Consider the following 23,004-nt stretch of genomic DNA (forward strand, 5'->3'; position numbering starts at 1 on the left):
TCTGGATGTGTGTCTGGCTTTCAGGGGCATAAAGAGAAGAATTGCATATTCTGAGTGATGCATCATGGGAAACCACAGTTGCTCACTTAAAGCTGAATTATTGCAAATACCTTCTGTTTTAAGAAGGCAAAATTATATTTAGTCTCACAGTATGACTGATGTTTATGTAAATTAGTGGCTATACATATGTAAGTATTTTTATTTAGTATTTATGTAGCGCTGACATCTTCCACAGCGCTGTACAGAGTATATGGTCTTGTCACTTAACTGTCCCTCAGAGGGGCTCACAATCTAATCCATAGTCATATGTCTATATCATATAGTGTATGTATCGTAGTCTAGTTTAGGGAGAAGCCAATTAACTTATCTGTATGTTTTTGGGATTTGGGAGGAAACCTGAGTGCCCAAAGGAAACCTACGCAGACACGGGGAGAACATACAAACTCTGTGCAGATAGTGCCCTGACTGGGATTCTACCCGGGAATCTAGTGCTGCAAGGCGAGAGAGCTAAACACTACGGCACCGTGCTGTGCAGTTTTTTCTCAAATGACACCTTAAAGGGGAACTTCAGCCTAAACAAACATTGTCATTAAAAGTTACATTAGTTATGGTAATTAACCACTTGAGGACTCAGCCTTTACCTCCCCTTAAGGACCAGCATGTTATTTTATGATCTGTGCCGGGTGGGCTCTGCAGCCCCCAGCACAGATCAGGTTGCAGGCAGAGCGATCAGATCGCCCCCCTTGTTTCCCCCTTATGGGGATGATGTGCAGGGGGGGGGGTCTGATCACTCCTGCCTGCCTGGGTGTTGTGGGGGCACCTCAAAGCCCCCCTCCGTGGCGAAATTCCCCCCCCCCCCCCTCTTCTCCCTCTCACCCCTGGTGATCGGGGATGCACAAGATGCTATCCGTCCTGTGCAGCCTGTGACAGGCTGTCCTTTGTCACATGGCGGCGATCCCCGGCCGCTGATTGGCCGGGGATCGCCGAGCTGCCTTACGGCACTGCTGTAGCAGCAGCGCCGTTCAATGTAAACAAAGGAGACAAACGTCTCCTGCGTTTACATTTAGTCTGCGAGCCGCGATCAGCGGCTCGCAGGCTATTCACGGAGACCCGCTCCGTGATCGAACAGGAAACGGCCGCTCGCGCGAGTGGCCTTTCCTGATTAATTAGGGAGGCACCTGGCGACGCAGATGTGCGTCGCTGATCCTCCAGCTACCACTTTGCCGCCGCACGGTATGAGTGTGCGGTCGGCAAGTGGTTAAAATAGATAGGTAATATAATCTCTTACCCATCCTGTTTTAAAAGAACAGGCAAATGTTTGTGATTTAATGGGGGCAGCCATCTTTGTGGTTGAAAGGAGGTGACAAGGAGCATGAGACACAGTTCCAACTGTCCTGTGTCCTTTCACAAATCAATTTTTATTTTGAACAAGAAAAGAGACATTACGGGAAAAAAACAAAAAAAAAAACACAGTGCTCCCACACACGGGAGATATATGGGTAATAAACATAGGTAACAAGGCGACAATACATAGCTTGAAGTATAAAATTAGCAGCAGAGTGTTTGTCATAGTAAGCCTTTGGTGTACCAATTGCTTTGGGTTTGACCTATAGTAGTAGGAGTTTATATTCGCTACAGACGAATATCTTTATAGCAGGAGCACTGTGCCAGGAAAGGCAAGAAGGAGAAAGGCTCGAGAAACTAGCAAAAGGAAGAAAGAGAATAAAGATAACGAACAAGGGAAAGGTAAGTAAAGAAAGAAGAAAGGGAAGACTCCGGGCTCACCCCCACCACCACCCATGCCGCGCCAACAACCAGCTAATATATTGGCACAAGGATACATAAAGATCAGAGCGTAAGATTGGATCCGGCCGTCATGGCGTTGTTGTACCATGGTGCCCATATTTTATGAAACCGTTGTGGACAGTTGCAATTCTTATATGTCAATTGGTATAGAGGAGGAGCGATATTAATTGTACGCTTCCACTGGTTAATAGATGGATTAACATTACCTTTCCAGACTCTTAGGATTTCTTTTCTTGCATAGAAACATAATATGCGAATTAAGAATTGTACATATTTATTACAAGTTTGTTCTTTAAATAGACCCAGAAGGGCTAGTTTGGGTGTGCAGTCATAGTGCGATTCCAGGATTTCATTTATAGTATCAAAGATGGCTGACCAAAAGGTCTGAATTCTAGTACAGCTCCAAAACATATGTAAGAATGTGCCTTCTTCAGCTGTGCATTTTTGACATGTCGCACTGTTGGATATACTGATGCTATGCATTCGTACCGGAGTGAGATACGTTCTATGTAAAAATTTTACTTGAATCAATCTATCTCTAGCAGAGATAGGAGTTCTAATAAAGTCTTCAAGTATATCCTCCCAGTCTGTATTGTCTATACCTTAAATGTCTAGGTTCCACTTTTCTTGGAATCGAAGAAGTTTTTCGTTACTTTTAGCCAATAAAATTGAATAAATAGCTGAAAGAGGTTTATCTAATGCTGGGAATACACGGTTCGTTTTTGCCTTCGTTTAAACCTTCGATTCGTTCGGTAAACGAATCGAGTGTTGAAAACGTATGTGAAAATAGTCATAATCTCATTATAGTTTCGATTAATAGACCCCAAAAACGAACGACTAGTGATCGAACATGTTTGATATTATCTCTCTTTATCCATCTAATCGAGCCATTGGTAGGCTTGATGGCTGTTCAGATCGATTATATATTCGTTTATGCTAGTCCGTCCCTGTAAAAAGGGATTTTCGTTTCGTTTCTTTGCAGCCTTCGATCATTGGAAAAACGAAACCATCAGAATCGAAAAAAAAAAACGAAACCGTGGGTGGTGATATTAACTATATGACCGATTTATTTCGGGATCGAAAAGGACAAAAGGCACAATCGAAACGAAGGTTTAAACGAAGGCAAAAACGAACCGTGTATTCCCAGCATAACTGTTGTGTCTGAAGTGTATTCTCTAGATTATTGACTGCCAACTCTGGTGCACCATTAGGGAACTGCGCTGAGAAAGCGTGTCGGAGTTGTAGGTAACGAAAAAACATCTTGTTCGTGATGGAAAAGGTTTAAGTTCATTAACCACTTGAGGACCTAGGGCTTTACCCCCCTTAAGGACCGGCCACTTTTTTCCATTCAGACCACTGCAGCTTTCACGGTTTATTGCTCGCTCATACAACCTACCACCTAAATGAATTTTGGCTCCTCTTCTTGTCACTAATAAAGCTTTCTTTTGGTGCTATTTGATTGCTCCTGCGATTTTTACTTTTTATTATATTCATCAAAAAAGACATGAATTTTTGCAAAAAAATGATTTTTTTTAACTTTCTGTGCTGACATTTTTCAAATAAAGTAAAATTTCTGTATACATGCAGCGCGAAAAATGTGGTCAAACATGTTTTTGATAAAAAAAACCATTCAGTGTATATTTATTGGTTTGGGTAAAGGTTATAGCGCTTACAAACTATTGTGCAAAAAGTGAATTTTCCCATTTTCAAGCATCTATGACTTTTCTGACCACCTGACATGTTTCATGAGGGGCTAGAATTCCAGGATAGTATAAATGACCCCATTTTGGAAAGAAGACATCCCAAAGTATTCACTGAGAGGCATAGTGAGTTCATAGAAGATATTAATTTTTGTCACAAGTAAGCGGAAAATGACACTTTGTGACAAAAAAAAAAAAAAAAAAAAAAAGTTTCCATTTCTTCTAACTTGCGACAAAAAAAAAATTAAATCTGCCACGGACTCACCATGCCCCTCTCTGAATACCTTGAAGAGTGTACTTTCCAAAATAGGGTCATTTGTGGGGTGTGTTTACTGTCCTTGCATTTTGGGGGGTGCTAATTTGTAAGCACCCCTGTAAAGCCTAAAGGTGCTCATTGGACTTTGGGCCCCTTAGCGCAGTTAGGCTGCAAAAAAGTGCCACACGTGGTATTGCCGTACTCAGGAGAAGTAGTATAATGTGTTTTGGGGTGTATTTTTACACATACCGATGCTGGGTGGGAGAAATATCTCTGTAAATGACAATTTTTTAATTTTTTTTACACACAATTGTCCATTTACAGAGATCTTTCTCCCACTCAGCATGGGTATGTGTACAAATACACCCCAAAACACATTATACTACTTCTCCTGAGTACGGCGATACCACATGTGTGGCACTTTTTTGCACCCTAACTGCGCTAAGGGGCCCAAAGTCCAATGAGTACCTTTAGGATTTCACAGGTCATTTTGAGAAATTTCGTTTCAAGACTACTCACGGTTTAGGGCCCCTAAAATGCCAGGACAGTATAGGAACCCCACAAATGACCCCATTTTAGAAAGCAGACACCCCAAGGTATTCAGTTAGTAGTACAGTGAGTTCATAGAAGATTTTATTTTTTGTCACAAGTTAGCAGAAAATGACACTTTGTGAAAAAAAACAATAAAAATCAATTTCCGCTAACTTGTGACAAAAAATAAAATCTTCTATGAACTCACCGTACTACTAACAGAATACCTTGGGGTGTCTTCTTTCTAAAATGGAGTCATTTGTGGGGTTCCTATACTGTCCTGGCATTTTAGGGGCCCTAAACCGTGAGGAGTAGTCTTGAAACAAAATTTCTCAAAAATGACCTGTGAAATCCTAAAGGTACTCATTTGACTTTTGGCCCCTTAGCGCAGTTAGGGTGCAAAAAAGTGCCACACATGTGGTATCGCCGTACTCGGGAGAAGTAGTACAATGTGTTTTGGGGTGTATTTTTACACATACCCATGCTGGGTGGGAGAAATAACTCTGTAAATGGACAATTGTGTGTAAAAAAATCAAAAGATTGTCATTTACAGAGGTATTTCTCCTACCCAGCATGGGTATGTGTAAAAATACACCTCAAAACACATTGTACTACTTCTCCCGAGTACGGCGATACCACATGTGTGGCACTTTTTTGCACCCTAACTGCACTAAGGGGCCCAAAGTCCAATGAGTACCTTTAGGATTTCACAGGTCATTTTTGTTTCAAGACTACTCCTCACGGTTTAGGGCCCCTAAAATGCCAGGGCAGTATAGGAACCCCACTAATGACCCCATTTTAGAAAGAAGACACCCCAAGGTATTCCGTTAGGAGTATGGTGAGTTCATAGAAGTTTTATTTTTTTGTCACAAGTTAGCGGAAATTGATTTTAATTGTTTTTTTTCACAAAGTGTCATTTTCCGCTAACTTGTGACAAAAAATAAAATCTTCTATGAACTCACCATACTCCGTACGGAATACCTTTGGATGTCTTCTTTCTAGAATGGGGTCATTTGTGGGGTTCCTATACTGCCCTGGCATTTTAGGGGCCCTAAACCGTGAGGAGTAGTCTTGAAACCAAATGTCGCAAAATGACCTGTGAAATCCTAAAGGTACTCATTGGACTTTGGGCCCCTTAGCGTACTTAGGGTGTAAAAAAGTGCCACACATGTGGTACCGCCGTCCTCAGGAGACGTAGTATAATGTGTTTTGGGGTGTATTTTTACACATACCCATGCTAAGGGAGAAATATCTCTGTAAATGACAATTGTTTGATTTTTTTTTTACACACAATTGTCCATTTACATAGAAATTTCTCCCACCCAGCATGGGTATGTGTAAAAATACACCCCAAAACACATTATACTACTTTTCCTGAGTACGGCGGAACCACATGTGTGACACTTTTTTGCAGCCTAGGTGCGCTAAGGGGCCCAACGTCCTATTCACAGGTCATTTTGAGGCATTTGTTTTCTAGACTACTCCTCGCGGTTTTAGGGCCCCTAAAATGCCAGGGCAGTATAGGAACCCCACAAGTGACCCCATTTTAGAAAGAAGACACCCCAAGGTATTCTGTTAGATGTATGGCGAGTTCATAGAAGATTTTATTTTGGTCTGGAAACCAAATGTCTCAAAATGACTGTTCAGGGGTATAAGCATCTGCAAATTTTGATGACAGGTGGTCTATGAGGGGGCGAATTTTGTGGAACCGGTCATAAGCAGGGTGGCCTTTTAGATGACTAGATGGTTGTATTGGGCCTGATCTGATGGATAGGAGTGCTAGGGGGGTGACAGGAGGTGATTGATGGGTGTCTCAGGGGGTGGTTAGAGGGGAAAATAGATGCAATCAATGCACTGGGGAGGTGATCGGAAGGGGGTCTGAAGGGGATCTGAGGGTTTGGCCGAGTGATCAGGAGCCCACACGGGGCAAATTAGGGCCTGATCTGATGGGTAGGTGTGCTAGGGGGTGACAGGAGGTGATTGATGGGTGTCTCAAGGTGTGATTAGAGGGGGGAATAGATGCAAGCAATGAACTGGCGAGGTGATCAGGGCTGGGGTCTGAGGGCATTCTGAGGGTGTGGGCGGGTGATTGAGTGCCCTAGGGGCAGATAGGGGTCTAATCTGATAGGTAGCAGTGACAGGGGGTGATTGATGGGTAATTAGTGGGTGTTTAGGGTAGAGAACAGATGTAAACACTGCACTTGGGAGGTGATCGGACGTCGGATCTGCGGGCGATCTATTGGTGTGGGTGGGTGATCAGATTGCCCGCAAGGGGCAGGTTAGGGGCTGATTGATGGGTGGCAGTGACAGCGGGTGATTGATGGGTGGCAGTGACAGGGGGTGATTGATGGGTGGCAGTGACAGGGGGTGATTGATGGGTGATTGATAGGTGATTGACAGGTAATCAGTGGGTTATTACAGGGGAGAACAGATGTAAATATTGCACTGGCGAATTGATAAGGGGGGGGTCTGAGGGCAATCTGAGCGTGTAGGCGGGTGATTGGGTGCCCGCAAGGGGCAGATTAGGGTCTGATCTGATGGGTAACAGTGACAGGTGGTGATAGGGGGTGATTGATGGGTAATTAGTGGGTGTTTAGGGTAGAGAATAGATGTAAACACTGCGCTTGGGTAGTGATCTGATGTCGGATCTGCGGGCGATCTATTGGTGTGGGTGGGTGATCAGTTTGCCCGCAAGAGGCAGGTTAGGGGCTGATTGATGGGTGGCAGTGACAGGGGGTGATTGATGGGTGGCAGTGACAGGGGGTGATTGATGGGTGATTGACAGGTGATCAGTGGGTTATTACAGGGAAGGACAGATGTAAATAATGCCCTGGCGAATTGATAAGGGGGGGTCTGAGGGCAATCTGAGCGTGTAGGCGGGTGATTGGGTGCCCGCAAGGGGCAGATTAGGGTCTGATCTGATGGGTAACAGTGACAGGTGGTGATAGGGGGTGATTGATGGGTAATTAGTGGGTGTTTAGAGGAGAGAATAGATGTAAACACTGCGCTTGGGTGGTGATCTGATGTCAGATCTGCGGGCGATCTATTGGTGTGGGTGGGTGATTAGTTTGCCCGCAAAGGGCAGGTTAGGGGCTGATTGATGGGTGGCAGTGACAGGGGGTGATTGATGGGTGGCAGTGACAGGGGGTGATTGATGGGTGATTGGCAGGTGATCAGTGGGTTATTACAGGGAAGGACAGATGTAAATAATGCCCTGGCGAATTGATAAGGGGGGGTCTGAGGGCAATCTGAGCGTGTAGGCGGGTGATTGGGTGCCCGCAAGGGGCAGATTAGGGTCTGATCTGATGGGTAACAGTGACAGGTGGTGATAGGGGGTGGGTGATTGATGGGTGATTGATGGGTAATTAGTGGGTGTTTAGAGGAGAGAATAGATGTAAACACTGCGCTTGGGTGGTGATCTGATGTCGGATCTGCGGGCGATCTATTGGTGTGGGTGGGTGATCAGATTGCCCGCAAGGGGCAGGTTAGGGGCTTATTGATGGGTGGCAGTGACAGGGGGTGATTGACAGGTGATCAGGGGGGATAGATGCATACAGTACATGGGGGGGGGGGGTCTGGGGAGAATCTGAGGGGTGGGGGTGATCAGGAGGGAGCAGGGGGCAGGGGGGGGGGGGATAAAAAAAAATAGTGTTGACAGATAGTGACAGGGAGTGATTGATGGGTGATTAGGGGGGTGATTGGGTGCAAACAGGGGTCTGGGGGTGGGCAGGGGTGTCTGATGGGTGCTGTGGGCGATCTGGGGCAGGGGGGGGGGGGGGGGAAATAAGTGTGCTTGGTGCAGACTAGGGTGGCTGCAGCCTGCCCTGGTGGTCCCTCGGACACTGGGACCACCAGGGCAGGAGGCAGCCTGTATAATACACTTTGTAAACATTACAAAGTGTATTATACACTTTGTATGCGGCGATCGTCGGGTTAACATCCCGCCGGCGCTTCCGTATGGCCGGCGGGATGTTGCGGCGGGTGAGCGGCGCCAGGCGGAGGATCGCGTCACTGATGACGCGATCGCTCCACCCATGCCCCTACAAGGACCGCCGCCATTTGTCTATACGACGGTCCTTGCGGGGTCCACTTCCCGGCCGCCATTTGTCAATACGGCGGTCGGGAAGTGGTTAACATTCAAACCAAAGTAGTCCTGCACACAATTGTTAACTAGGATACCCAGGTATTTAAATTGGGAAACCCATTGTAGTGAGTGGGGGGGTACAGTGGATCGGGAATCATCCAGGGGCATGATGACAGACGTATCCGGGTTGATTTTAAGCCCGGAAAACGAGCCGAATGTCATAATAATGTCAAGAGCTGAAGTCAAGGACTCCTCTGGGTCGTTTAGATAGAGAAGTGTGTCGTCCGCATATAGCGAGATTTTCTCTTCAATACATCCCACTGATATTCCCTGAATTTGAGTCTCGTATTAGTATGGCCATGGGTTCAATTGTGAGGGCAAAAATGTATGGAGAGAGCGGGCAGCCCTGGCGTGTTCCTCTATATAGCTGAAAGGGTTCCAAGATATTATTACCAGTGCGAATTCTAGCCTTAGGAGTCTTATGCTAGGTACACACCATACAATTTTCTGTTAGATTTTCTCTTAGATTTACCTGCCAGATAGCTTTTTTCCATGTTGTAGGTAAATCTAACAGAAGAATCTAACAGAAAATTGTATGGTGTGTACCTAGCATAATACAGCGCTTGTATCCAATTTATATACATAGGGCCAAAGCCATAGCGATTCAGAATCTCCCACAAGTATGGCCACTCTATCTAGTCAAATGCCTTCTCAGTGTCCAGCGAGGCAACCACCCTGCAGCCGGACACCGAGGAGGCCAGAGAAATGTTTGTAAATAATCTGCGTAAATTAATGTCTGTCCCTTTGTTGGGCATGAAACCTGACTGGTCCCCATGTAGGCTTGATTCTATTTGCTAGGATTTTAGCAAGGATTTTAGCATCCGTATTCAATAAAGAGATCGGTCTATATGACCCACATACGGTTGGGTCCTTCCCAGGTTTGAGGATAAGAATAATTATTGCTTCCGAAAATGATTCCGGCAAGGGATGACCGTCTAGTACATCGTTAAATAATGAACATAGTTTGGGAGAACTGTCCTGTGTCCTGATCACCCCTCCCAGCAGGGCGTGCTAGGCTTTAAATCTCACATTCAAAATTTAAAAAAAAAACAAATTTGCTCCAAAACAGCAGAATAAGAACATCATCAGAAATCCCATCATGCTTTGCACAGCATCAGGTGGAAAATGCCGGCCGGTTTTCTTCTGTGCAGCTAAAAATTAGTTTTGATCATGTGCAACTGTTAAAGAAACATCAAGCCTTTTCAGTGCTACTGAGTAGATTTTTAGTCTGGAGGCTCAGTTTAAAGGATGCATTGGGTGGGGGGGCCGCGGGAATTTTCACTCACCTGGGGCTTCTTCCAACCCCTAGACGTCTGTTGGGTCCCACTGCACAGTCCGGCTCTGAGCAAGGCCTCCGCACTGCCCTCCGGAAGATCCCAACGTGTCCGGGATCATCTGCGCATGTGCTTCACTCGTGATGTCGATCCCCTCGCCATAAATAATAAAATAATATTTGCTTCAGACACTAAAGGGCTATTTCTGCCTCACCTGGATTGTGCTTAGTATATCAAGCTCCGACAGGTAGCTGGAATAGGTGTTCTAGTAACAATCAGAAATGAGAGCAGAACAGCTCTCTCAATTATTGCATGGAAATGTCTGTCTATTGACAATTCACTCTTGTTGAGGAAACTAATTTGGGCTAAGGACAGTTTTTAGCTATAGCCATCAAGTATAAAGTCTGTGATATCTGTACTACCAAGAGGTACAGACTAAGCAGCAAGCTCATGGTGATCCAGAACTCATTGGAGTGTGCAAGTAAGGAGCTACAATGGTCAAAAAAGCTCCCTTACTAAAATGCTATGGGAAACAAAAGTTTGCCTTCTTAAAACAGAAAGTATTTGCGATAATTCAGGTTGGAGTTAGTTTTGAGATGTCTCCAACGATGCATCACTGCTCAAATATGCAAATCACCCATTGTTGTCCCTGTAAGCTAAACACACCTCCAGATCTGCTGGAATGCAATGATGTGTCAGCTTATTTGTACAGAGCCATAATAATCCAACATGCATACAGACTGTTTTGGTTTGGTTGATCCTCATCAGTGCATGGCATGGATTAATGTGGCTCTATGGAGTAGGACATGAAACACAGAGAGGTACAGACTAACCAGCAAGCTAATGGTGAACCAGGACTCTTTGGAGTGTGTAAGGGGCTACAATGGTCCAAAGAGTTCTGGTTCACCATTAGCTTGCTGGGTAGTCTGTACCTCTGGGTGTTTCAAGTCCTACTCCATAGAGCCACATTAATCCATGCCATGCACTGAGGATCAACCAATCCGAAACAGTCTGTATGCATGTTGGATTATTATGGCTCTGTACAAATAACAAGCTGACACATCATTGCATTCCAGCGGTTCTGGAGGTGTGTTTAGCTTCTAAGGACAACAATGGTTAATTTGCATATATTCAGCAGTGATGCACTGGGAGACATCTCGGAGCTCAATCCAACCTGTACTACCAAAAGACACCAGTAAACTCAGGAAAATTATTAACAATAAATATTTATTGAAACACAATTTTCATAATATACAGATAAAGGTCATATTTACATACTACAACAATTAAAAACACACACGGGTTATAGGCACATAAACTTAACAATCCATATTTTATACCTTTAAGGGAGTGGCCTGGACACAGAGGGGAGTGGCACGTAAGAGCTAGGGGTGTGACCTTGGAGGCTGCCATAGTTCCTTTTAAACCATGCTGATTACTTGTCTGTCCTTATCTGCATACTCGTTCTGGCTCTCTGGCTTAAGCCTGGTACATGCATCCAATTTTGATTGGCAAATCTACCACCTTAATGCAGTAAGGAAGCTTACCTGCATATTCTGTTAATAATATTCAAAATCTGTTGCCCTCAGACTACATGGAGGTGGTAATATTACCCAGTCATTGGCCAATCAAAATCAGATGTGTGTACAGAGGAACTCCAGCCTAAACAAACATACTGTCATTAAGTTACATTAGTTATGTTAATTAAAATAGATAGGTAATATAATCTCTTACCCACCCTGTTTTAAAAGAACAGGCAAATGTTTGATTTCATGATTGCAGCCATCTCTTTGGTTGAAATGAGGTGACAGGGAGCATGAGACACAGTTCCAACTGTCCTGTGTCCTGAGCACCTCTCCCAGTTGCTAGGCAACGTGAATAACAACATAGGAAATCCCATCATGCTCTGCACAGCATCAGGGAAGAAAAGCCCAGGCTTAGCGAAAAATGCAGCTAAAAATGATGCTTTGGTAAGAAAAACAAAGTTCTGATGCTGTGAAACTGTTAAAGAAACACCAAGCCTTTTCAGTTCTTCTGAGTAGATTTTTAGTCCGGAGGTTCACTTTAAGGTGACTATAAGCTGCTGGTGCCTACAGATGCCAGTGGAGGGCACACTTTCATTATGCATTGACACAGCCTTAAAGGAGAACACCAGGATGTGTCGCATTAACTATCCCCCTAGTTATATCACTTATTGCAAGTCATCTTTATGTATTGTTTCTTCTTTACATATAATATGCTTTAAAATACTGCCAGAAACTGCACTTCTATTGAAAACAATGCAGATTATGCAGTGTGTTTACATGGACTTTTAAAATGTGTTCTGTGCACCCCCTGCTGCCTTAAAGTGTACCAAATAAATACATAGAGGAATGCATCCTGTATGTATTTAGAGAGTTTAGCCTGTTTAATTCCCCATCATTTGTGTCTAATTACAAGTTGTAATCTGATCTCCCCCCCCCCCCCCATGGTATCACATGACTGCCATGGCAGAGATTGCAGATAAGGCCATTTGAAAGCACAGGAGGTTAACAATATGTCTGCTTTCATGAATAAGGAAGTAGAAACTGCAGATTTAGTTTAGTATCTGTATCAGGTGTAAAAGTGCATACACACGTCGGATTTTTCCAAATGACCGGTCGTTTGGACGTCAAATCTGTCGTTTGGAAAAATCCGACATGTGTACACACTTTTACACCTGATACAGATACTAAACTAAATCTGCACTGTTTCTACTTCCTTAGTACCTTAACGAAGCAGTGTGTTTTTGTTTAAAGGTTATTATGCTGTTGCGTATCTTTTAGAGCAGAGAGGCGTTTTGAGTTTAGGTCCGCTTTAAAGGTAATCTAAAGTGAGAGGAATACGGAGGCTGCCATCTTCATTCTCTCAGGGCCCTTTTCCACTGGTTTTGTGGATAAAAACTCAACATGGCAGCCAGGCAGCTGGCATTGTTTATAAGGGAATGAAAATGGCAGCCTCAGTACTCTGACTCCAGGTTCCCTTGAAGCAGTAATGACAGTAATTTATCTAGTAAATCTCTCAACGTATTCAAATTAGTGAGTCGGCCAACTGGCCAGAGAGGATAAAGGCCCATAACATGCCTGACTAAGAAGAATGAGAACGATGGCCTATGTACAGCGAGCCCCAAAACACGACTCGACTCACGCGTGATGATGACATCATCCTGCCTTCATGCACAGAGTGCTCCTGGCCACACCCGCATACGCACAACCGCCCGACTCCCGTGACCTGGGCTGAGCCGCGGCGGAGGATTTCGGTATAAAGGAGGAGAAAGGGGGGAGCAGTAGGCATGAGGACTGCACCTAATACATGCCTGCTCCCCCCGTTTTCAGTATATGCTTCGGTTCTGGTATCCTTTGAGTATGAACAAGCCTATTGACTAACACAAGTTCTCAGTTTAAATGCAATTTTCTGTGCAGGTGTAAAGCTTGCCTAAATCTATTACACCTGATAACTTATGAAGGACTCTAGACCATTTTAAAATGTAGAATATAAATGACCTATGTCATTCCTATTGGTATTTTTAACCCATTGTTCATTGAGTTTTCCTTTAAAATTGTGCAGTGCAGATGTGTCTGCCCATGACAACCATATTCATTTAAAGGACACCTGAACTAAGAGGGATACGGTGGCTGCCATATTTATCTCATTTTAAACAATACCAGTTGCCTGGTAGTCCTTCTGATCTCTTTAGCTGCAGTAGTGTCTGAATCACACCAGAAGCAAGCATGTGGCCAATTCAGTCAGACTTTAGCCACAAATGCCTGATCTGCATGCTTATTCAGGGTCTATGGCTAAAATTGTTAGAGACAGAGGCGTGGTAGAACAGCCAGGCAATCTGCATTGTTTAAAAGGAAATCAATGTCAGCCTCCATATCCCTCTTGGTTGTACTTTTAACACCTGCACTATTTAGCCTGACCGTTGGTATTTGAGGACTTGGCACATTAAATTTGCAGGCCTTTTGTTTGATGTTCAGGGAATGATCAGATTACCCTTACGAGGTCCTCCTTGATTCCCAGCCTGCTTAGCAATGGCTAGACCCGTCACTGAGACGGCCTTGTGGCGGCGCCTCCTGTCTGTAGGGCAGTTGTTGGGGAGCTCTGCCTACTCTGGACGGGGACAGTGTTGCGCTGTGATATGGCAAGTCCCGCTCATAGCCATGGTGAGCCGGCGGATGGCTGACATGGTAATAGGAGTCTGCTGGGCCATAGTGGGGAATCCGGGCATTCTGTGCTCTGGGGTGATAGGTGTTGTAGTAAGGCGGAGACATTGTGTAGGACACGGCATACTCCTTCTGGTACTGGATGGTGTAGTGTCCACTTTGCAGAGATCTGTTGCTTCTGTGGCTGAACTGGGCTTCTGTGACGCGATTCGCTGCTGCTGCTGCCGCCACTCCATTGTATGGCGCACCTAGAAAGCAAAGCCAGAACACATTACAGTATATTACATTGTATGCTGTGTACCTAATCTGACAGAAAACAGCTGTGAGGAAACCCTGCTGACTGCTCTAATTTTTAAAGTGAAGCTAAGGTGAGAGGTATATGGAGGCTGCCATATGTAATTCCTTGTAAACAATGCAAGTTGCCTGGCAGGCTTGTTGATCCTCTGGCATACGTAGTGTCTGTGTCAAAAACCCTGGAACAAGTATATGGCTAATCCAGTAAAACCTAAGTCAGCTGAATCAGATTTCCTGATCTGCTGCATATGCTTGTTCAAGGTCTATGGCTAAAAGTATTATGCTACGGTAGGTACACACAATGCAATTTTCTGACAGATTTACTGTCTGTTCGATTATTTTCAACATGTTTGATCTGATGTCAGATCAATTTTTCGTAGAAGTGAGCGGAAAATCGATCGAAAAATCGTTAGGAAATCAGATTGGACATGTTGGGAAACATCAATCTGACAGTAAATCTGTCAGAAAATGGTATTGTTTGTACCTAGCATAATACTTTTAGCCATAGACTGTGAGCAAGCATATGCAGATCAGGTACTCGGACACCATATGCATCGTGTGTACCTAGCAGAAGAGGTACAGAATCAGGACTGCCAGGCAACTGGTATTGCTTAAAAGGAAATAAATATGGCAGCCTCCTTATCACTCTCACCTCGGGTTCGCTTTAAGAGCAATAGAAAATCACCTGAACAAAAGACACTGAGAGGAAAGGGACAGGTTCTCTCCCCAATTGGGTAGTGATAGTTGGAAATGACATGACAAACAGATGACTTATCAGCAATTATTTGTTTACTTACTCCTGTTATTAAAATAAGCAGCACATTTGTAGTATAAAGCGAGTATATTCTGTGTAGTGCAGGCCTACTAGTGATATGGAGCGGGGAGGAGGGACAATGTGCAGTGCATGATGGAGGGGGAGGGGGAGTGTGCTTGGCCGACATGATCAGACACTCCGGATCTCTTGGCAATTCATCGGTAAGATTTGGGTCTACCATACACACACTAGATTCTGAGCAGAGACCACCCTCTCGACTAGGAACAATGTAACGTGTGGGCAGCATTGTGGCTTAGTGGATAGCACTCTCGCCTTGCAGCGCTGGGTCCCCGGTGTGGTCAACATCTGCATGGAGTTTGTATGTTCTCCCCGTCTTTGTGTGGGTTTCCTTCCAAAAACATACGGATAAGGTAATTGACTCCCCATAAAAAATTGGTCCTAGACTACAATACACGATATAGACATAGGACTATGGTAGGGATTAGATTGTGAGCCCCTCTGATGGACAGTTAAGTGACAAGACAATATACTCTGTACAGCGCTGCGGAAGATGTCGGTGCTATATAAATACTAAATAATACAAATGTGTCAAGGTTTTAGTGTACTCCATGTGCTGCAGACCTTGGTACTAATCACCCCCTGCAACGCGCATCCACCGTTTCCCTGCCGATCGTGCCGCTCAAACCCGACTTCTCTCGCCGCAGCTCACTGGCTCTGCCTGTCTCTATGACGGCAGAGCCATGAGAGCCGGCCAGGAGCCGATTTTATTGGCTCCTGGCCGTGTCTATTAATGTAAGCCACTTACATTGATAGACACGGTCAGGAGCCAGTGAAAGCGGCTCCTGACCGGCTCTCATGGCTCTGCCGTCATAGAGACAGCAGAGTGGATGTTAGAGGGATCCCAGCGTACGGTGTCGACTGCAATTGCAGTGGGTATGAGCGGCGATTCGTCGGGATTCCGTCATTGTACCAGCGGTCTCTGGTCCTTAAGGGGACCGAGACCGCTGATACTTAAGTGGGCATAGGCTGGAGAGGCTCCAGCCTCAGGGCGCAGTGTAGGAGGGGGCGCAGAATTCATTCAGCTGTCATTCCTAATTGTGTTTGAAGCAGAAAGAAATAAGAAAAGGGGATACATAGCAGTGACTGCAAGCCAGATAACTAGATATTAAGGTGTTGGGGAGGTTGTGGGCAATGTGGCGCCTCTTAATCTAATAGCAATCAGTGTGTGACGGCTGGGGTGGCAGGGACGGAGGGGCGCACTTTGGTGTCTCAGCCTTGGGTGCTGGAGGACCTTGTCCCGGCTATGCTTGGTTAGGATACTCTGTGTAGTGCTGACCTTGGTTAGTATACTCTGTGTACTGCACACTTTGCTAAGTATGCTCTGTGTAGTATAGACCTTGGTAAGTATACTCTGTGTAATGCAGACCTTGGTAAGTATACCCTGTGCAATACAGATCTTGGTAAGAAGAGTATGCTCTGTGTAGCGCACCAAACCTTGGTTAGTAACTGAGCTTGAATTAGGATCTAACACACAAAGGATAGTTTGTTACACTAAAATGGGGTTTTTGTTTTGTTTTGTTTTGTTTTTTTACCAAAAAAAAGCTGTGTGTAAGGCCATAATTCTGCAACAATGAAGGAAACAGATGGCGTGTCTGAGGTGTGCTGGTCACATGCAGACCTGTGAGGTAGAGTCACTGATCACTAGCACTAGGTGTTAAGAGAAGGGACAGGTGGCAGAGAATTGGCTCTTACCAGTCACATCCTGGGTGGTCAGCATGCCTGCTTTGCTCACACCTTCCCTGCTGGTGTCTGAGGAGCTGTCATTGAAGTCACTGTCACCTCTTCCACTGTCCTTGGCGCTAAACTGCTCTGGCCTCAGACTGCTGAAACAAAGATGCCTGTATTAGTCACACAGCTACAGAAGTGTTACCGTATATACAAAACATCTGCCCAGCCTTCACGCTTATAGAAATAAGCGTTTCCTTCTCTGTGACTTTCACATGGGGCGAGCCATTAACCAAAGGGAAAACAGGACGTTCCAAGGGTGGCCATACACAATACAAAACAATTGTTTTAATTTCACAATCATTCAATAAAACGATTGACCGTATAGAATCATGGAAATGTTTCTTTTTGATCCACTGTGGAGGAAAATGATTCAGGAAATTGGGAATGATAAATTGAAATTACTTTACAGTACAGTGTGTGGCAACTTTAAAGGATCTCCGAGGCTAACAAAATAAATGTAGCTTTATTTACCTGGGGCTTCTTCCAGCCCCTAGACGTCATGTGTGTCCCTCACCGCAGCTTCGGTCCTCTCCTGGGTACCGCTGGCGGCCTCTGAGGCAGGGAACACACTTGTCTGTTTTCGTGTGCGTTTTCTGCACAGAAAAACTGAGAACTCATGTTAATCAATGGGCTAGTACACACTTAATATGTTGTTCGCGCGCAGAAAAAAAACTGACATTCTGCATCCTAATTCTGCACATTTTGTTAGTTTTCTCTATCAACTACATCAGCTGCTGTGAAAAAAACGTGCGCGTTTTCCTGCATAGAAACACACTTGGTGTGCAGAAAAAGTATGCAGGAAAACGCGTGCAGAAAACTGAAAGACAAGTGTGTTCCCTGCCTGAAGGATCGCTGTGACATGGGCGTGTACTCACATGGGGCGGGTGCACACCCGCGCATGCACAGAAGACACCAACCTACCGCATGTAGCGAGCCTTCAGAGGTGGCCAGCGGGACCCAGGAGAGAGGACCAGAGTTGCGGCGAGCCTTCTGGGTAAGTACAGCTTTATTTAATTTTTTTTAACCTTGGAGATCCTTTAAAGGACACTTGAAGTGAGAGGGATATTTTTTTTTTTTTTAACCTCCCTGGCGTTCTATTAAAATCGCCAGGGAGGCTGCGGGAGGGTTTTTTTTTTTATTAAAAAAAAAACTATTTCATGCAGCCAACTGAAAGTTGGCTGCATGAAAGCCCACTAGATGTCGCGCCATAGCGACGAGCGAGTGACGTCATGGACGTCAGCCGACGTCCTGACGTCAGCCGCCTCCGATCCAGCCCTTAGCGCTGGCCGGAACTATTTGTTCCGGCTGCGCAGGGCTCGGGCGGCTGGGGGGACCCTCTTTCACCGCTGCTCGCGGCGGATCGCCGCAGAGCGACGGCGATCAGGCAGCACACGCGGCTGGCAAAGTGCCGGCTGCGTGTGCTGCTTTTTATTTGGTGCAAATCGGCCCAGCAGGGCCTGAGCGGCGACCTCCGGCGGTAATGGACGTGTGTACTCGTCCATACCGCCAAGGAGGTTGCAAGTTACTTAGCTGTCCTGCTGATCCTTTGCCTCTAATACTTTTAGCCATACACCATCAACAAGCATGCAGCACACCGCGTGTTTCTGTCATTATTTTCAGATCTGACAAGATTAGCTGCATGCTTTTTTTTCTGGTGTTATTTAGACACTATTGCAGCCAAATAGACCAGCAGGATAGCCAGGCAACTGGTATTGTTTACAAGGAAATAAATAAGGCAGCTTCCATATACCTCTCATTTCAGTTGTCCTTTAACTCTTTACCAATCCCATTACTTTCTATTGCAAAGACAAGTTAGGCCCGATCCAATTCACTTTTCCTCCTAAGTTTTCTCCTAGGAGATCATTTTTAATCTTCTGTTTAAAATAACTTGTCAACAATCTGCAATTAAGGTACCAAAAAGAAGGTGAATAAATACTGTTTGAATTATTCTGAGTATTTTCTTGCTTGTTGGTGGCTTAAAAGACATACGGTAGGCAGGGCCGGACTTGTACTTTCCAGTGCCCTAGGCCTGCTGTCACCAAGCGCCCCCCCCCCCCCCCCCAAAAAAAAATTTGTCCAACACTCTGACTAGCGATCATTGGTTTGAATGGGCTCATCTCAGTTGTGCTGCTCTGCCTCCCATTCAACAAATAATTCCTGTAATTTGCGCTCCTGCCCGAATGTGCACAGCACGCGATAGTGTTCTGGGCATGCATACTTGAGAAATGACGCTGATGTATGACCGGTACTTGTCAAGAATGCATAACACTGTACCGGCCTCAGTTGCTGTGCACATCTGGGCAGGAGCGAGATATTACAGGGAGCGCGAGTGGCCAGAGCATGCGCTGCTTCTTTGTCGTCTGTGCGACTGGCTGCAGTCAGAGCCACATACAGGTGACGGAGCGTGAGTGGCCAGAGCATGCACTGCTTCTTTGTCCTCTGTGCGACTGGCTGCAGTCAGAGCCACATACAGGTGACAGGGAGCGCGCGTGGCCAGAGCATGCGCTGCTTCTTTGTCCTCTGTGCGACTGGCTGCAGTCAGAGCCACATACAGGTGACTGACAGGGAGCGCGAGTGGCCAGAGCATGCGCTGCTTCTTTGTCCTCTGTGCGACTGGCTGCAGTCAGAGCCACATACAGGTGACAGGGAGCGCGAGTGGCCAGAGCATGCGCTGCTTCTTTGTCCTCTGTGCGACTGGCTGCAGTCGGAGCCACCAACAGGTGGCAGGGCAGAGCAATGGAGAGAAGCCCATCCAAAACAGAGAACAGGTAAGTAGAAAACATCCTGTCAAGACCCACTTTGGATGTTCTGTTGTAATTACAGTGGACCTGAACTCAGAACTTCCTCTCTGCTCTAAAAGATACGCAACAACATAACCTTTCAATAAAAACATTTTTGTTACAGCTGATACAAATCCTGCAATAAATCTGCAGTGTCTACTTCCTGCTTTTATGGAAGCAGACATATTTTTAACATCCTGTGCTTTCAAATGAGCTTAGCTGTTGTGGCAGTCAGGTGACACAGTGTAGAGAGCAAATTACAACTTGTGACACAGAGGAGGGGGAATTAGACAGGCTCTCGAAATACATACAGGGTACATTTCTCTGTTTTCCTTCTGTCCTGAGCAAGAGTTCAGCTCCACTTTAAAGCATCTGAATGACATTTATTTATATTTGCTGAAAAATCTATGCATCTCTTTTGAATGCTGAATGTACATATGGTGGTGTGCTCTAACATATTGACAGTATACAGGAACAAAGTCTGAAGAAGGCTTATTTAAATTGCCTTTAAAACGTTTTTTTTTAGGGTAGATGAGGCATGTAGCATCATGTTTTTTAATGATGTGGGGACTTAAAATCCCTCTCTCTCTCTCAGATGGGAAATCCGAGTTTGCTCGGATAGTGCCATTCAGATTTTAAAAAAATATCCGAATTGCTAGTCAAAGTTCGGATAGTGGAAAAAGTTCAGATTATCTGGGTAGTTCGGATACCCAAATATTGGATGAGCACCACTGCTCAGGTGTATTTAAAATGACAGTTTAGCAATGAAAGGGAAAAAAACAGCATTTTTTATCCTGCAGTCTCATAGATGGTAGGAGCTGGAAGACAGAAAATGAGTCAGGAAAGAGTTAACTAAGGAAGAGAAGCGACCACTGCTAAAACAGTCATAAATTAGGACTAGCTAAATTAACAACTGCTGGGGTCAGTGTCAAAGTTGTAAAAGTGGTGAAGAAACTGCAGAGCTCTCTGATGTTTGGGAATGCCTGCATTAAAACTCAGCGGAACTTAGTTCTATCTGCTTTGTAATGTAAATCCCTGGTATTTCTCACATCGATCTGTAAGTCTATCATACAAAGAAAGGTATGGATTATCAGGTGACCGTTATGATTGATCCTGATTGTTTTAACACATCAGGAAGTGAGAGAGAGATGCAGGGATTGGGGAACTGTGGAATTCAGCTATTAGTGCAGAGCAGGGCGCTGGATGGCTGCGCTGCGGGACCAGAAGAGATGATTTACTTTGACATATGACCTCTTCTCTCTCCAAGTCATGCCGCCCTTCTTATCTTATTTAATTTTAACGCCCTAGGCCGTGGCCTTTCTGGCCTTTCCAGAAATCCGGCCCTGACGGTAGGCCTAATCAACAGATATTGTTATACTTGGTCTGTTTATGTTGTGAATTACCAATGTAAATTTAATTATTGTATTGAAATGTTTTTAGGGCCTAAAAATATTTTTGACAATAGGTGATATTTTCACATCATTTTGTTATAAAATGCCTTTTAAACCACCAGCAAACAAGAAAATATTCAAAATTGTTTTTACAGTACGTTTTCACCTACTTTTTGGTACTTTTTCAATTGTAAAATGCTTAAAAGTTATTTTATAGAGAATATGAAAATTATCTCCTAGGAGAAAACTTAGGAGAAAAGTGAATTGGGTCGGACCTTTTATGTCTAATCTCCCCTCAACAAACCCCTGAGCAACACAGTTCTCCTTTCAGACACTTAAATGCGTGAAGCCCATGTGACAGTATTTAGTATTCATTGCATTCAGAATGAATACTCACCTTGCTCCGCCTGCCCTCTTCTCCTGCTGCCAGTCAGATATGGGAGCGACATCAGAGTTCTGGGGGTAGAATACATACAGAATAGTCAACTGAAGAGCTGCAGTAAATCGATAGTTTATAAATTCTTTATATGCAACAACTGTAAAGTGCTGGTCAACACACTAAATATCATTTGAAAATTTACAATGCTGAGTATTTTTCATTTGGAAGACAAGCCGTATTGAAATCTTATAACATTTTTAAATCCTTACTTGGCTTAAAGGGAATATCCAGACTCCAGGCAGCCAAAAAAATATGACATTTACTTACCCGAGGGCTTCCTTCAGTCCCTTGCAGCCGACATGTCCCTCGCAGCAGCTCCGCTCCCAGCCGGTGCAGAGGCCGCCATCGCATGGTCATCCTCTACTGCGCTTGCGTGAGCACCGCTGGTGCTCACGTGGTGTGGTGTGTACTGTGCAGCAGCCAAACTACTAGATAGGCAGGTGCCACCAGTATAGGTTAGATAGGTAGGTGCCCCCAGTATAGGTTAGATAGGTAGGTGCCCCCAGTATAGGTTAGATAGGTAGGTGCCCCAGTATAGGTTAGATATGGTAACAGCGCCCTCTGTGATGACATGCTGCTACCAACGCAATGGATGCCTGGGGGAGGAAGGAGTTAGAGGCTGCGGGGGATCGGTGGCATAAGGTAAGTTGTAACTACTATGCCAGCTCCCCCCATCGCTGCGCCCACCCTCCTCCCGCTCAATCTGGCGTCTCGGGTGATTTCACTATTTGCATGCCCATAGAAACGGGGCTGTTCCTGAATGGCAGTTGCCAAGTCTAACTGCCAGAATAGTGTGCAAGTGAGTAGGAAGGCTGGCTGGCTGGTATCTTACTATTTTGGCAGTTAAACTGCCTTCCAGGAAATGCTTTTGAAAACAAAGAAAACCCTGAGAATCCCCCATGAGGAGATGGACTAGTCCAAAACCTGTCCATTCTGTCAGATTTTAACTGCTTACTTTTTTTGCTGTAGTGGACCTTTAATGTTGAATATTGCTTGTGGCCGTTCGCCCCTCCGACTATGAGCATGAACGCACTGCACAGGCGTAAAGTATGGACTGTGACGTAGCATGAAGGCGCTCACGCATGGCTTTTTCCGCCATGCACGAGTGGCTTCTTGCTGCTGCGCAGGTGTGGGTCATACTGGCAACTGAGCAGTGCGGCCATGTTTATGCACGGAGGGTCCCAGCGAACAGCAGAGAGGTCAATGAGATTTAGGGAATCCCGAGGCTTCCCTCTACAATGGTAAGTATCTAACTTTTTTTTCCCTTCAGATTTGCTTTTACCTTTTAAACGCAGATTTAATGAGCGGCTTCTGGGCCAATTTATTGTAAACAAGAGCAACTCGCCCACAATTTTGCAGGATGAAGCAAAATTATCATGCCCTTTTCCCCCTAGCCCAACCCCCCCCCCCACTCCTTTCCCCCTCCCCCCACCCCTTTCCCCCTCCCCCCAAGAATCCCCCACCCCTTTCCTCCTCCTCATTTAATCAATTTTAAACCTTAAACTAATTTTAGATCTCCACCTCCCAGCTGTTTTGTATGTCACCCAAATCGGGCATGTGACCTGATACAGGTCATGTGACACACCCTAGGCCATACAGACACACGAGAAAGCCACTGTCTTTGCTACCCTACTGCTGCCTA

General features: G+C 45.1%; 1 protein-coding gene across 2 annotated transcripts; it reads right to left on the reverse strand.

Moving 5' to 3' along the window:
- Positions 1-12,869: 12,869 nt before the first annotated feature.
- LOC137527668 (protocadherin-8-like) lies at positions 12,870-22,083 on the reverse strand. 2 transcript variants are annotated; one of them, XM_068248387.1, is made up of 4 exons: positions 21,630-22,083; positions 21,321-21,379; positions 16,717-16,844; positions 12,870-14,143 (listed from the first exon to the last, which is right to left on the reverse strand). In XM_068248387.1, exons 1-4 carry the CDS (start codon positions 21,717-21,719, stop codon positions 13,758-13,760), a joined length of 663 nt encoding a protein of 220 aa, XP_068104488.1. In that variant the 5' UTR covers positions 21,720-22,083; the 3' UTR covers positions 12,870-13,757. The 2 variants fall into 2 exon arrangements, with proteins under 2 accessions (XP_068104488.1, XP_068104487.1); XM_068248386.1 differs by having other exon boundaries at positions 16,717-16,847.
- Positions 22,084-23,004: the final 921 nt, after the last annotated feature.

This window comes from Hyperolius riggenbachi, chromosome 8 (genome assembly GCF_040937935.1).
Source record: "Hyperolius riggenbachi isolate aHypRig1 chromosome 8, aHypRig1.pri, whole genome shotgun sequence".
NCBI classification, from domain to species: Eukaryota; Metazoa; Chordata; class Amphibia; order Anura; family Hyperoliidae; genus Hyperolius; species Hyperolius riggenbachi.

Bases quoted from the DNA above. Each gene is read 5' to 3' on its own strand.
- LOC137527668 (XM_068248386.1), bottom strand. From the start codon at position 21,719: ATGACCATGCGATGGCGGCCTCTGCACCGGCTGGGAGCGGAGCTGCTG. The intron at 16,848-21,320 runs GTGAGTATTCAT...TCTTTGTTTCAG, and splicing joins AAGAGGGCAGGCGGAGCAAG to CAGTCTGAGGCCAGAGCAGT. The intron at 14,144-16,716 runs GTAAGAGCCAAT...TTTGCTTTCTAG, and splicing joins GACCACCCAGGATGTGACTG to GTGCGCCATACAATGGAGTG.